Below are 15,807 nucleotides of genomic sequence, written 5' to 3'. Positions count from 1 at the left end.
TTGAAACAGGATTTGCATGTATTTGGTTTTCTTGTTAATCTGACAGAACGAGCTGAGGAATACAGAGATGCTGTCAGCCGCCTGTGCAGTGGGAGTGGGCTGTTGCTTTGCTGCCCCTATTGGAGGTAAGTCCAGACATTGTGATCATAGCTGGCCACTGGAGATAACGCCATATCACATTTACGACAGTAACGTTCCCCTGTATACTTCCAGCTTTGAACAGAGTTGTTTGTTGTATGATCTGCTGTGTTGTGGCAGGAGTGCTGTTTAGTATTGAGGTCACATCTACGTTCTTTGCCGTGAGGAACTACTGGAGAGGATTCTTCGCTGCAACCTTCAGTGCCTTTATCTTCAGGGTGCTGGCGGTGTGGAATAAGGATGAGGGTGAGGGAGAAATCCGTTATGAGCACAGATGATTCATTCGTCATACATTTCTGACTGTCATTCTCTCTTCGCCATATTGCAGAGACAATCACGGCTCTCTTTAAAACTCGCTTTCGGCTGGATTTTCCCTTTGACCTTCAAGAGCTTCCAGCTTTTGCTGTGCTCGGGTTTGTGTCTCACCTTTGCCATCTTTCACCCAAACACAAGTTTGATTTACATAATTTAAATGATGGTAGTCAAAAGACAGATTTCATGCAAACCGATTTCCTTGTCTAAGAACATTTGTGTTAAAAATGTCTAAGCTCATTAGAACTGTTTATTTGCAAAGCTTATACTTCTGCTTTTTAAGAGTTGTGTTCTGGTTGACAGGCCAGGTTCACACATCTAGTCTGTAAATCCAACTAGCTAGTTATTCTTAGTTCTTAATACTCAGTTCTTAGCTGTAAAATAGAATGTTTTATGAAATTGATGTTTCAGTTCTTCTGTTGTTAATGTTTTTTTAGGATTACCAGTGGTTTTGGAGGGGCGTTGTATGTCTACCTTAACAGGATCATAGTGGAGTCTATGAGAAAACAGAAAACCATCAACAAGTTTTTGCTAAAAAAGTGAGTTTTGTTTTTACCACTTCTCTTACATTAACAATAATTCTTGTTGTACAATGTATTTTGTTTAGGTACTTGCTCAGCATAAAATTTAATTTCATTGTTAAGAATGTTGCAATAATTATTATATTATATTGTAGTAACAAATGTATTTTTTTAATATATAAAATGTAATTATTCTTTCTCATGTTTGGCTTCCCATAGAAGACTAGTGTATCCAGCAGTGGTCACTCTTCTTATCTCTACACTCACCTTTCCTCCAGGGTTTGGACAGTTTATGGCAGGCCAGGTCTGATGTTTGAGATTTACTGTGTGTCTCAATTAAATTTTCAGATTTCCCTCTCTATATCTTTTTTCTTTCTACACAACCAGAATGTTTCAGTCTTTCAAGTGTGCTTCATGCTGATAGATTTATTTGTTCCAGATCAGTAATCATGCATTAAATAACAAACTGCGCTGCCTCCTCATTTAGCTGACTCAACATGAGTCACTAGTGGCACTGTTTGACAACCAAACCTGGTACAAGCAAGGTGTTGCTGAGGAGTTTATGTACTCAAGTCATGTACCTCAGGCCTGGAAGCACCCACAAGTCAGTGTGTTCATCACACTTCTCCTCTTCATTGTCATGAAGGTGTGTCTCACCGTATTATATAAAATATAAAGGAATAATTCAGCCAAAAATGTAAATTTGCTGAAAATATACTGAGTTTGTCAGAACAGAACAGAACAGAACAGATTTGGAGAAATTAAGCATTACTGTACTTTCTCACCAATGGATCTTCTGGAGTGAATGGGTACCATAAGAATAAGAGTCTAAACAGCTGATAAAAACAGCACAATAATCCTCAAGTAATCCACGACTGCAGTCCATCAATTAACATTTTGTAAAGTGAAAAGTTGCTGGTTTGTAATAAATAAATCATTGAGAGGTTTTAACTTTAATGTGTTGCTTCTAGCTAAAACAAAGGTCTATAATTCAATGTATTGCTTCCTCCGGTGAAAAAGTCCATCCCCTGTTGTTCTCTCAAATCAAAATCTACCAACATATTTCTTCAGTTTTTACTTGTAAACGGTGCTTGTTCTGTGCATATTTATCCTTTATACCTTTTCACTGGAGAAATATTATTTATCCTTAATTTTATAATATTATGTCTAGGATACTTGTATTTTAGCCAGTAGCAATGGTTTGAAGTTAAAAACAAGTTAATGATAGATTTGTTTATTATAAACACACAGGATTTTAACTTTACAAGATGGTAATTGATAGACTGGAGTGGTGTGGGTTACTTGTGGATTATTTTGATGTTTTTATCAACTGCTTGGACTCTGATTCTGACGGCACCCATTCTGGATCCACTGGTGAGCAAGTGATGTAAATTTCTCTAAATCTGTTCTGATGAAGAAACAAAGTCATCTACATCTTGGATAACCTGAGGGGTGCATTCTCAGTAAATTTCTGTTTTTGGGTGAACTATTTTTTTTTAACAGCAATTTTAAACACTGGGTAATATGTGACAATATGTTAATAATGTATGTAACATTGTATTATACTGCTTATTTTGTAATTGTTCTAGTTGCAAAAACAAAACATCTGGTCATATTGTCTCTGAAATGTCAATTACTCAGTATTAACGTTATTGAACTATGGACCTTTTTCACATTTCCGGGTTTCTCAGCTGCGGAAGTCGTCATAGTTGGGTTAACTTGAAGATAAGTGAATGAGAGAGTACCATAAATGTATTTATTGCATTCTCATTTGCTCAGATAGCAAAAGAAAAGCTCCGCGATTTAGTGTTTTCGTGACTTTCAAAAAAAGGAAAAAAATTGAGAGAGAACAATGTCAAATTTACCATCCCTCCCATAGATGCTGCATTAGAAACACCCTCGCATTAGCGTTAACTAGTTTTTCTGTAATTTGATGCAAAGGTGATATAATACAAAGTATTGTGATATAAATGTACATATTTAAAAAAATCAAAATATAAAAATCTTTTGAGGATTCATGATGCTGATGACCGTTAAACACGTCATCACAGTCTTGTGAAAGGGGTCCATTGTGTATGTTGAATCGTCCTGATTTTCAGCATCATGATTGCGAGTGTGATATTGCTTAATTATTAAACAATGTCTTTGTCCAAGTGTGTGACCTTGTGGCTTCTACACATGTTTTTTCTCAGTTCTGGATGTCAGCTGTGGCCACAACAATGCCTGTGCCTTGTGGGGCCTTCATGCCGGTTTTCCTCATTGGTATGTGATTATAGTGTGTGTGTGTTGTTTTTGAAAATCAACACTGTGGGATATGCTTTTTTTGGTTTCCATTTCAATTCACTATTGTATGAGTGAGCACTTTTGAACATTATTTTGCTCTTGTGTTCATACCAACCACCATACTTTAGTTTGTTTTTAATGGTTGTTTTCCTTTTCCCGCAATCATGTTCACCATTTCCATCCCTCATCACTGTCTAAAGCCTTTGTGTAAACACGTCAAAATCACTGGAGTCAATGTTTGTGACCTCATGTAAGTATTTGTCAAGCACGTGTTGGTGTTTTTTTCAAATGTAGTGTTTTTGCCACCTTCAAAATGTCGTCGAATCTACTGTATGTTGTGAATTCTGTGTTGTACAGGGGCTGCGTTCGGTCGACTGGTCGGCGAGAGCATGGCTGCCGTCTTCCCTGATGGGATACACGCAGACAACACTGTATATCCCATAGTTCCCGGTGGATACGCAGTTGTAGGTGAGAGCGTTGATTGTGCATGCCTTCTCGCGGATGTCCATTTGTTTTCTTTCAAAAGCCATCAGTTTCAGCCCATCGTAGCTATATCTTATTCACACACGTAATTGAACCTGCAGGGTGTTGTATGCAAGAGTCATACATTTTTCATTAACTCACACAGACCAACAGCCAAATTAGATCTTGCCTGTGGAAATGGCTTCAGCGTTAGTGCTGCATTGTGCAGCGGAGCAGAAAGCTTGTCAGGAGCACAATAGGAAATCAGATGGCTTGCGGCGGGTGACTGCTACTGTAATTTGATGCGGGACGAAATGGTGATTCCCACAGGGGCAGCGGCTCTTTCTGGCGCAGTCACTCACACCGTGTCCACCGCCGTCATTGTGTTCGAGCTGACCGGACAAATCTCGCACATCCTTCCCGTGATGATCGCAGTGATATTGGCCAATGCTGTGGCTCAAAGTCTGCAGCCTTCCCTCTATGATTCTATCATCCGGATCCAGAAACTTCCCTACCTGCCAGAGCTGGGCTGGGGACAGGAGTGAGGGCTGTTACGTTACTTCCCCAAATTATCAATCTCATATCATTCCCCTGGCTTTTTGAATGCTTACTCCCATCTCTCTCTCTCTCTTTTATTTACCTGTAGGAAGTATAATATCCGTGTGGAGGACATAATGGTGAGAGACGTGCGGTATATCACTCTCTCGTCCTCTTACCGGGATCTGCAGGAAGCTCTCATAACAGGCCAGCTTAAAACCCTGGCCTTGGTGGAGTCGAAAGGTGAGACATAAAACATCTGTTTAAAGGTATATTTTGCACCAAAAAAATCAGTTGTTCTGCTCATGTTAGAAATTTTAAGACAAATTGTAGACAGTCTTCTTCCCAAAGTGTCTTTTCTCCCCATTTTGCTCAGTATAGAAGAGTGATTTGGCTGAAATAACTCTGCAAAATCAGCTTTTGATTGCTGAACCATTTTCAGCAAGAAATGAGCTGCACTCAAAATGAGTTTTCAATTGCTGATACCAGTATCTAGAGAGCAAAGTAGTGTGTGTGTGTGTGTGTACTTCATATAATACATATATAAAATGTGAGTTTTATTAATTTCTAAAAAAAAAAATAACTTATATAAATATATAAATATTTTGTTTATATAAATAAATTATTATTATTATTATATTTTCTAGAAGAGCTACATTAAGCTGAGCCACTGTTTTGAACATTTATAATTATACAAAATGTTTCTTGAGCACCAAATCTATATATTAGACTGATTTCTGAATTATTATGAGACTGAAATAATCCAAAGAGCACCTGGCCCACAGAAGAACATCTGACCATTTGTACAGAGTCAAATCATTTAAATTATTTGATTAGTGTAGAATCTGAAACATTTTGTATAATTTTTTTTTTTTTTTTAAAGCTTCTAATTAATTTTTTTTCAAAATCCTAGACATTTGTTTATTTCATGGTTTATATTTAGATTTTTACAAATGTGTAAAACATACCTAATAACGATTTCGAGTTAATATATTGCTTGAAAACTAGATGTGTACAGATGTAGATGCTTGGAAAGTAAATGAGCTTCTGAATGAATTTGAGAAACAGTTTAATTTAGGTGTTTGTATGATGCTTAAAAATGGACAGTGTGCTAAAAAGAAAGTGTGTAAAACTGTAAATGTTTTGTTTTTTTGTTGTTGTTTTTTTTACATTTTACTGATTTTAGTACAGTTTCTTTTCCAGACATTTCTTGATGTTCCCAAATGAAAGCTCACAGTTGGAAATGTAATCCCACAATTCCACCTCATATCCTGTGACAAACACATTCTTTACCTTCTCCATCTCCTTTCCCGCCCTCCCACCATTTCCCTTTGCTATCCCCCATTCCTCCAGCTATCCCTCTGTGTCTCTCTCACTTCTCTCTTTCTCTCTCTTTCCCTCTCTTTCTGGTCTCTCTGCTGTCTCCCTTGCCTGTGTCCCCACCTGGCTCCAGAGTCCATGATCCTGCTGGGCTCTATGGAGCGCTCCCAGCTGCAGTCCCTGCTCTCGCAGCAGCTCAGCCGGGCTCGCAGGCTGGAGTACTTGAGAGAACGCGCTCAGGACAATGGCACCCATGTGCCCACCTTCCCCCAAGACTCTCCCCCCAGGACTGATCGCGGTGTACGTTTCCTGGTATGAATTTCAGAGAGAAGACACTAGTGTTAATTACAATTTCCCATACAATTTTATATGATCATTATAGACATGAATCAGACATACCATTCAAAATTTTGGGGTTTGAGCACCCCTTTTTTTAAGGTCCAATTGTCACTATTAACTGTGAACTATGACTTCTGCCTCAATAAACTCCTCTAATTACTGCTTATTAATAGTTAGTAAGTTTATGTATTAAAGGATGTAGAATACGGTCATGCAGAAAATGTGCTTTATAAGTACTAATAAACAGCCAATGTGCTAGTAAGATGCATACTAATAAGCAACTAGTTAGTAGTGAGAAAGTGTTACTATTTAAATTTTCATTTTCAATATAAAAATTGTAAAATATAATAGTACATGAAAAACAGATATTCATTTAAATATTTGCTAAAGATTACACAAAACATGGTTATTAAATTATTAGTTTTTAATGGGGTCATGAACTATTTTGTGCTGTTCTCTGAGGTCCACTTATAATGTTATCAAGATTTTTACAGCAATCATTTTTGAAAATCCCTCATCAAATTGAGCCTTGTTTGCAAACAATTCCGTGGTTAAATGAAGTGAACAAAAGACCGACTTCTTACTGACGCGGTCTGGATCTTAATTAAAAATATACTTCATCCACTTTTTCCTAAAATGATGGGATCAGAAGAAATGCAATGCAAATAATGCTTTTCCACAGCTTGCCACTGCACAGCATCTTGTTGTTTCCAGTGCATCTTTATCGTTTGGTTTCTGCATAGACCTGCGTGTTCGCCTCTCTCGTAAACACTTTGTGCAAGAATTGGTGGGAGGGGCTGAAAAGACAGTGATGTCGATCTTCATTTGAGGTGGCGGTGCTTATCCACACTATTACATCATAGAGTGCTACAGTCCACAAACTTTTTTTTTTTTTTTTAGTAGACTAAGCTGTTTTTAGACTAACAACAAAGTTTGAGTTCTGAAACTTACAGGATGTTGTTATAGTGCAATAACCTCTTATATGTCAAAAGATCAAAGGAATTTTGATTTCTCCTTTCATGACCCCTTTAAAGATTATTTTCAAGTGAGTGGTAATTGATGGCATAGGGAATCTAAATGTTAAAATAAGGGAAGTGAGTATGAACAATTAAATATCCAATAAAGCAGTAAATCCAAAAATATATGATATAACCTACACGTGGTAAGTGAATGCTGCGCTTGAACACGCAAGATGAAGAATAAGATTTGAGAGCTGCAGCGAAGAGGCACATTGTCCATAATTAAGGACCTAAATTTCAATCTGTGTAGTAGATCCTCAGAGGTCTTGAAATAAAGCAAATGAGGCACATGGACTCCTTTAATGGTTCCCTTACAGTGTTTATTGGTCATTATGAGCTTTCGTACAAGACAAACTGCATAAACCTTTCTCTTTCCGTGTTCGGCTGAAGACGGCATATGGGCTTGGAACAGCCGAAAGTAATACATTTTGGGTGATACATTACTTTAATTATGTTCAATGTTAGTCTGACATTGTTTTTGGAGTCTGTGTTCCCTAGTTGTCTGTTTATTCCTCAAGAAGAATAAAGCATTGTCAGATCGCCGTCAGGTGTTTTTTTCATCCCAAAGAATTCCTTCCCGGCAGGCTGTCATCTCTGAGTTCAGTAATACAGCTGTATGTGAAGCCTGTGTTAGTAATCAAACTTACTTATAAGTGGATCTAACAGACTGTTTTTCTCCAGATCTCCACTGAAGAGTCCTCCTACAGCCCCACACTGACTAACTCCCAGATCCCCCTCAAGTCTGCTCTGAAGACCGTGTCTGCAATCAGCAACACAGAGTCACTGAACAGTGTGTATATAACACTTACTCACACATTTCAACTCCTACTCATGTATGTCATGTTGCGAACTGTCTGCGACCCCCTGGTACGCTCCCATCTTGTGCTAATCTAATCACTCCTCTTCTGCAGGCTCTCCAAACCTCTCCTCTGGGGAACCTGTGAAGGAGCTAGTAGAGGTACGATGGCTCTCTAGGGATTGTGGGTGATACGTGGCACTTATGTAGCTGTAGATTTTGCAGGTGCCCAGAGACTAAATATGGGATGAGAGACACCGGGAGGAACCATCCGCCAAACCAGCCTAACGATTAGCCTAACCATTGTAAACGTTTTAGTGCTTGTCTTAGGCTTTTGCCGTATTCGACTCGCTTCTATTTAGTTATCTCCTATTTTAAACATTTTTGACAAATGTGATTCAAAGCACATAAATATGTGGATAAAAAACCTGATGTCTGATTCAAGTCAAATTAGATTTCATGGATTTTTATTCAACATTTGCACTGCAAAAAATGCTTTTCTTACTTGGATTTTTTGCTTAGAACAAGGAAAATAATCTGCCAATGGGGTAAGCAAAATAATTTTATTTCAAACAGAAAACAAGATTATTTTGCTTACCGCATTGGCAGATTATTTAGCTTGTTTCATCGTTTTTTCTGAAAGCAAGACAGTAATTTTGACTTGTCTAGAAAGTCCTTCTTGACTTAAGAATGTTTAGATATTTTGTCTGGAAACAAGACAAAAAATCCAAGTAAGAAAAGCAGTGTGTGCTGCAGAATATCCAAATTCACTCTTTACACTCACACGTGGCATTTACTCTTGAATGCTGAGTGGATCTGATTTTTTTAATTAGATTCACAAAAAAAATAAAAATTAAGAAGATAAGAAATTTCCTAAAATAAATTTGTAAGAATATTCCTAAATGCAATTTTTAAACAATTCAAAAGTAGTTCTTAAATATCTTCTTAAGAACATCTTATTTTTGAAAAAAAAAAGGAATTGGATTTAAGTGCTGTGTGAACAAAGCCTTAGTCTGTGTTTCTTTGGAGTTTCGCCTAATGTTTAAGTATACTCCCACAGGACTTCTCTTATCAAGCGACATCTGTTGACCAGCACAAAGTGAGCGTTCTGTCAGCCTGGCATTAACATGGGATTTCGGCTGCTGTATTTATTTGTTACACACCCCTTTCTGCCTTTCTCTTTGGAGGAACGACAGCTCTAACAGTGTCCCTTGATAATAGTCGCTGTTGAGAGAGCGTTGCGTTAGAGTTACATTAACGCTTTATGCTCCTCCCTTTTCTATCTGTTCTGTCTGGAAGAGCGATGCTGGCCCCATGGCTCCTAAGAGGAGCAGGAGGCCCAAGCGTGTGAAGATACCCATGGCGGTAAGAAGCCGCAGGGACTCGTTCCGCTCGCCCACAAACACGCATCATCGGGGGTGGCAGAGGCACAGCCAATAGGGCCTTTACTCAGAGGCCTTATTGCGTTCTGCCTGTGTGCTGTATTGATACTCTCCTCCATCTTAGTACTTCCCCTCTAGGGAACAGGGAACAAGCTGACTCATGAGATGATTCATGCCATGTTATGAAGTGTATATTTATCTCTCATGGGGTTGAATGCGTTTGTGTGACGCATGGTTTGGTTTTGCGGTTGTCAAGATTCCGAACAGGCCCCAACTTTTTGTAAACCTACAGGCGGATGTCAGGGGATGTTGCAGTTGGACCCATTTCTTTTGAACAAAGCTTTACTCAATCCAATTTTGAACTGGAGCCTTAAACTCTCCAGTCAAATTAAAAACCTTTTGAAAAGCTATTCCCTGTCTTAGTTCTTTATTGCCTTCTTAATGGCATCCAGTCTACCTCACCCTCCCCTGGGCTGCGTTTAATTTATTGCTTAAGCTTGCTAATGTTTAGTAAAGCTTGAGCCGCTTGGGTAGATTACATTAGTATGTGTAGCTTGAATTGCATGACCGTTTGTGAGGACAAGAATGTATGAAAGAAACATTTGTGCATTTCTATGTCTAATTCTTGTCTTGATGTTTTCAGGATACACCTGATGTTGAAGATGACATGTCAACAGCAGAGGTATATCAGTTAGATCCTATACTTCCACCTTAATTATGTTGTAACTCTATCATGATTCTTCATTGTAACTAATGTGTCTTCTAAAATAAAGAGAGGAGTTTGATTCGGGGAATTCAGAATTCTATTAAAACTCAAATGATGACTTTGCATTTTTGCTTGAATTATTTCTTTAATATTTAATGGACTGCTTACAGAGAGGATTATGTTATGTTCTTGCATAAATAGTATAAAACCTAGGATAATTGCCCCTGTCAGTTCACATTACATTGTTGTTTTTTTACCTTTAGTAGTTTTATTGTCTTTATTGTCTTTTTCAGATAGCAGAGTGGGAGGAGCAACAGTTGGATGAGGCTGTTAATTTTAACAACTGTAAAATAGACCCCGCCCCCTTTCAGCTGGTGGAACGGACATCTTTGCATAAGGTAAAGATCTGCTGTATCTGCCAAGCATAGTGTGCTGCAGACAGTAAAGATGTCATTTTTGTGGGCCAACTTTTACAGAAAATAAGCTCTGTAACCAAATTAATCCTCACAAATTAACACAATTTTTATGCATTTTAAAGCCTAAATACAGTCCCTAGAAGGGAAAAGCTAAATGTACTGTATGCACGCAAATTACCGCGAAGTACAACAGTTTACCGTATAGTGTTCGTCAGTGGTCAAAAAGGATTTAAACATTTTATTTTGAATCAGTTTCTTCTTGTAAACTTAGAGATGTGGATTCGATCAGCAATTAAATTGCCACATGACCTTGGTGTTTGTCAAAAAACAGTAGGTAATTTGGTTTTTTACGCAGGTGGGGAGAGAAAAACACCAACATTCTGTATTTGGACGGCAATAAACTACCCCCTGTAAATGATGAAAATAACTTGCATCCCCATGAGAAACCATTACTGTCCGAATAGGGCAAGAGCCCAGTTATTTAACACAATGAGGCTGTAAAAACAGATTAGTGAGTAGATGAGTTTACCTGTTCGGCATGATGACTTTTAATGTTCCTGACAATCTCTGTAGTTCCATTAGGCCACTTGTTAGCAACCACCTTTTTCAAGACAAGTAAAAGCTTTAAAAAATCACAAGCATTTCTGATATATTTTATGTCATAGAAGAAAACATGATAATGTCTTGAACTTGAGAGAACTACAGACCTTATTTCAGTCATTTAACTTAAAAACGGTGCCATCCCTACAGCACTCTTTTATTCAGCCACATAAAATGACAAAAAAATACAAATTAAAAGTAGTGCAGATCATTTGTATGATATATTCTGAAGCCACATGGCAGGTTTTTGTTAGGAACGGATTGTATTGTAAGCCATATGGAAAAGCAAAGGTAACACTTCAGTTTAGGGACCAATTCTCACTATTAACTAATTGCTTAGCATGTATATTACCAGCATACTGGCTGTTTGTAAGCTGTTAACTTGTAAAGCACATATAAATGCTTTATTCTGCATGACCATATTTTAGATCCCTTAACCCTGCCCAATACCTAAACCTAACAACTACCTTACAAACTATTAATAAGCAGCAAATTAGGAGTGTGGCAAAAATCATAATTGATGTCCCCAAACTAAAGTATGACCAAAACAAACCTGTTTTATTATCACTGTTGCCCTTTAATGAAACATGAATGGCAGTCCTTCTCTCTGTCCCTTTTGTTCAGACACACACCATTTTCTCACTACTTGGCCTGGATCATACCTATGTCACCAGCACCGGACGTCTTGTAGGAGTGGTGTCTCTAAAAGAGGTGTGTGATTGTATTCTTTTACTAGCTCTTCTTTATTAGCAGAAAAACACATTTAAAAAAATTTTCTATTTATAGCTGCGTAAGGCCATCGAGGGTTCTGTAACCGTGACTGGTGTGAAAGTCCGTCCCCCGCTGGCCAGCTTCCGCGACAGCGGCAACAGCAGCAGCGTCTCAGAGGTCACTGAGCTCCACAAGCTCTGGAGTCGTCACAGGAGCCTGCCGCTACCACGGGAGCCTAACCTCCCTGATCTGGAAGACCAAACGGAGCAGCCGTCCGAGGGCAGCCTGGTGAACGAGACCGAGTGCACAGAGCTGTCCAGTCAGAACAGCCCATTACACACAGACGACCAATCAGAGCTGCCCTACACTGACGCCACGCCCGAAGAGGAGCACCTCACTCAGCTGCCCTGTGACTGTAGCCACCCTCTGGAGGACGGAGGCTCGGAGGCCGTCGGCGAGCAGAGCCCAGCTCCGATGGAGGAAGCAGTGAGCGAGGGAAGCCCCTCGCCCTCAAAGGGTCAGCCAGAATGACAGCTGCTTGCGATCGGTAACGCACACTCCATTTACACCATAAACGGGATTGTGAAGTCAGGTTGAGGAGAACCTGGAGGAAGTCTTTAAGCAGTGAAGCACACTCTCTGCTCTGTGCTAATCAAACCAACCCTAATCTCTGGTCCTGCCTTCACACGAAACACGCCGTGTGTGTTTGTATGTGTGGGATGTCATAGATGCGCGCTGCAGTGTGAGTGCCGTGTGGCTTCGGATAGACTTGTGAGCGATCGTCTGTGTATTCCTCATAAATTTGGGTGTCTGTTGATTTGTGGCTTCATAGTGCGTTTCGGTGTTGATTTATGTTGATGAGATTAATTTAAAGAAGTTTATGTTCGATGATGTCATGGCGGGTTTTCATCATAAACGTGTTTGTTCATTGATTTGTGGCACGCTTGTGTGTGTGTTTCTTCATCTTTGCGCAAGTGACAGAGTGTGCGTAAGAAAAGCCGAGTGTGTGTGTGAGAGTGACTCAGCTGCACCTAGCCAACGCGCCCATCTGGTGCCGACACTTTAAATCCAAATAAAATTGTCTCTGAGAGCCAAACTACAATTTTGCTCTAAATATAGCCCTTAATAACCCACACTGCAAGGAAACACGAAGGGCGAGAGCGGGGGAAAGAAAGGGAACGGGTGGGCAAAAGAGGACACAGAGGACACTGAGAGAACAAGAACATGATGCAAAATGAGCGAAAGACAGGAAGGACACAGAAACAAGAGGCATGGAAAGGCAGGGGAATTAATGGGAGAGTGGGGTAAACTGTGCCGCTTTTTACTTCGATTGTCAACCAGGCGAAAAGAACTAAGTCATTAGGGAAGTGAATATGCCTGATTATATTTCAGAACAGAAAAAGGCACAGAAATATGACTTTTATAGGAAAAATTTCACAATTTACCCCACATTAGGGGTAAGATATGCCATGGATGTCATTGGGGAATATTTGAACTATTTCAGGTAAAATATGAACATTTAATGAACATTACTCTTATATTTTGATGCTCAATATTCACATCTTAACCAACCAGAAAAACCCAGTGTATTTGCATGTAGTGTAACAATTTTCAGCATTTTTTGATGTAAGTGTATATATATATAATTTTTCTTGCATTTGAATTTGCATTTGACATGCTTAACATGAAAAGCTAAAATTCTGTGGAAAACTAAATATTAATTTCTGATTCATTGCTAAATGTATTTATTTATTAATTCATGATATGATTTAACAATTCATAGCATCTTTTGTTTTCTACACTGGCAATTCACCAAAATGTATGATAAATATTTTTAGACATGGATAAATTTGTTTTGACATCAAACTCATTTTACCTGCCATGCGGAAAAATTACTTTGACATGCATTTTTTTTTCACACACAAAAAATTGACAATGTGAATCACAGGCAGCTGAAAACAACAGACCTTTTTTAAAACGTGGTCATTTGACAAAAAGCATCCAGTTTGCCAGATTACAGGCATGGCATATCTTACCACACTCTCCCCTACAAAACCAGCAGCGACTCATACAGAGGAGTTCCCAACCAGGGTAGTTTTGAAGCACATTGTAATTACCATTCAAACATAACACAGCAATACACAGGCGTATATACTGACAGCATCAGACAAAAACTCCTTTAACAAAGCATCGTTGAGCACACGGTTTGGATGGTGTTGCCTGTAATTACGAGTAATGATATCCCACAATATGTAGGCACGTTAAGCATGCGCAGATCTGTATCAGGACCAGTTTGTAGCATAGCTGCCTGGCCATTTAAAATGTATTAAAGCATCTTCCCTACAAGCTCGAAATACTCAAAGAGAGACTCCAAGTGGAGAAACTGAGCCTCTTCAATTCTTAATTATATGCATGAACCCCCGTGCAATCGTTTGCATGTGCAAAAAACTTTATGCTTTCCAGCCAGCTTAAATTGCCTGCATAGACTGCATAGGTCTGTTTCACGTTACTTCATCAGGTTAACTTCAATGGCCTTTTGCTTGTTCTTCAAGGCCAGATTTGTTCAGAAATCCAACACGCAATACTTTTCTCACATGCTCACGATATGTCACAGATTTCGACGCCAGTGTAGATTGAGGGAAGTTTTCAACTATGTTAGAACCAGCCTTTGTATAAATAGCCTACCATTGCAGGGAGTTTGTGGTCCCTGTAGTCATCAAAGTGTTAAAATGTAATTCATTACAACGATGGATATTCTGTGTACCTGTGATCGCGTCTTATCTGAATTGTTTGCATATGCGCAAAGCTTTTTACATTTGATTTTGAACTGCGAACTGTGCAATAATGTCGTATTAGAATTACTGCTTGCCAAATAGGGTTATTTTCCTGAACGCTGGCTCTATTTCTACAGTGCATATTATTTTGAAACTGTTTGCAATAATGCATATCGTGAATAGGACGTGTACTGAAACAGGTAAATGCCTTCAGATTTAGTTTTCACAACTTGCTAAATGTTTCCTGGACCTCGGCGGTGGAGTTTTCACTAGTATCAGCCTGAGAATGATGTTTGCATCAAAACTGTGGCTGAACGACGCTATGCAGTATGGTGAAGAACAGCACAACTACCCCAGACACAGCCTAAACAGGCTAAACGGAGAATGAGTTGCGTTTCTTTTTCTTGTGCACTGCAGAAATGGGAGGCTACGGGTTTGATTTAAACGGATCAAGGCAAGTGGACCAAAACCATAACCATGACACTGACTTCCTGACACAGCCTATTCTCATTCGCTCAGAAACGACTGCTATGGGTTCTGCAAGCCACACGAGTGAAATGTTTCCTCGCCGTTCATTCATTCGGCTGCACTAATCAGCTGTTTTATTAACGATTGTTATGAAACCCAATCCTGACGTGGGACAGGAGTAACTTAAGCTAATAATGATCTTTAGATATGTTGTCATGTTTTGTCTCCGTTTGCCGCTTGTGCAGTTTAAGTCAAGCCCACGGTGTGTAAAGTGTCTGCTAATATGCCGCACATTCAGTGTAGAGTTAAGCAATAAGTCTGCGCCCATATCCGTAAATGGTTTTTAAAAATCATTTGCTTGTACAGAATACAGGGTAAAGCGGTATGTATATGAACTCTACTCACATACTCTGTACATATAGAGATAAGCATATTGAATCAGCTGTTACCATTATTTTTCAGAAAACATGAAATTGTTTTGTACATCAGTAAATATTAAATTTCAACTTTAAAGCTTTCTGTTTTATGCAACTAATTTTTTTGTGGGAAATACTGGAATTATAATTTTTTTTTTAATCTTGAAGTATTTTTGTCTTGTTTTACAGGAAAATATAAAAACGCCCTCAAATAAAATGTACCCATAAAGTAAATGAGAGTAAAACTTTGTTCGATTTGTGCACACAAAAAAAAAAACCTGACAAAAATACTCAAGAAAATGTGTTTTTGCAGTTTAAGGTTTGCATAAGACACAGTGAAACATATGAATATACACATACAACTTTAATGCAATCATAATTCTCACATTTGACCTCAGACATTTTCTGTACAAACAATAAAAAAAAATGTACACATTCACATCAATGAACATTGTGACATTCCCGGTTCATATTGAGGATAATGATGACAAATGTGGTTGGTAATGAATTGACACTGCCCTTCCACATGCTTCTGCAATGAATCAATGCAGTCTGGAAAGGCAACATATACGTTCTGTTTACTGTTTTACTGTAGCTGCATGTCAAG

General features: G+C 38.7%; 1 protein-coding gene across 1 annotated transcript in view; it reads left to right on the top strand.

Moving 5' to 3' along the window:
- Positions 1 to 15,295, top strand: part of LOC306846370 (chloride channel protein 2-like) — a gene marked incomplete at its 5' end in the record, with an annotated part of 69,499 nt that extends 54,204 nt beyond the window's left edge. The window contains 18 exons of the mRNA XM_079379699.1: positions 47 to 125; positions 259 to 384; positions 467 to 551; positions 888 to 989; positions 1,191 to 1,275; positions 1,459 to 1,617; positions 3,164 to 3,233; positions 3,612 to 3,722; positions 4,047 to 4,257; positions 4,363 to 4,496; positions 5,707 to 5,885; positions 7,613 to 7,721; positions 7,843 to 7,889; positions 9,027 to 9,092; positions 9,753 to 9,791; positions 10,109 to 10,213; positions 11,456 to 11,542; positions 11,618 to 15,295. Coding sequence (XP_079235825.1) covers positions 47 to 125; positions 259 to 384; positions 467 to 551; positions 888 to 989; positions 1,191 to 1,275; positions 1,459 to 1,617; positions 3,164 to 3,233; positions 3,612 to 3,722; positions 4,047 to 4,257; positions 4,363 to 4,496; positions 5,707 to 5,885; positions 7,613 to 7,721; positions 7,843 to 7,889; positions 9,027 to 9,092; positions 9,753 to 9,791; positions 10,109 to 10,213; positions 11,456 to 11,542; positions 11,618 to 12,073 — 2,250 coding nt within the window. The 3' untranslated portion in view covers positions 12,074 to 15,295. The remainder of the gene's footprint in view (positions 1 to 46; positions 126 to 258; positions 385 to 466; positions 552 to 887; positions 990 to 1,190; positions 1,276 to 1,458; positions 1,618 to 3,163; positions 3,234 to 3,611; positions 3,723 to 4,046; positions 4,258 to 4,362; positions 4,497 to 5,706; positions 5,886 to 7,612; positions 7,722 to 7,842; positions 7,890 to 9,026; positions 9,093 to 9,752; positions 9,792 to 10,108; positions 10,214 to 11,455; positions 11,543 to 11,617) is intronic.
- Between the last annotated feature and the right edge of the window lie 512 nt (positions 15,296 to 15,807).

This window comes from Barbus barbus, assembly GCF_936440315.1.
Source record: "Barbus barbus genome assembly, chromosome: 26".
NCBI lineage: Eukaryota > Metazoa > Chordata > Actinopteri > Cypriniformes > Cyprinidae > Barbus > Barbus barbus.
This window is presented reverse-complemented; position numbering and strand designations above follow the sequence as displayed.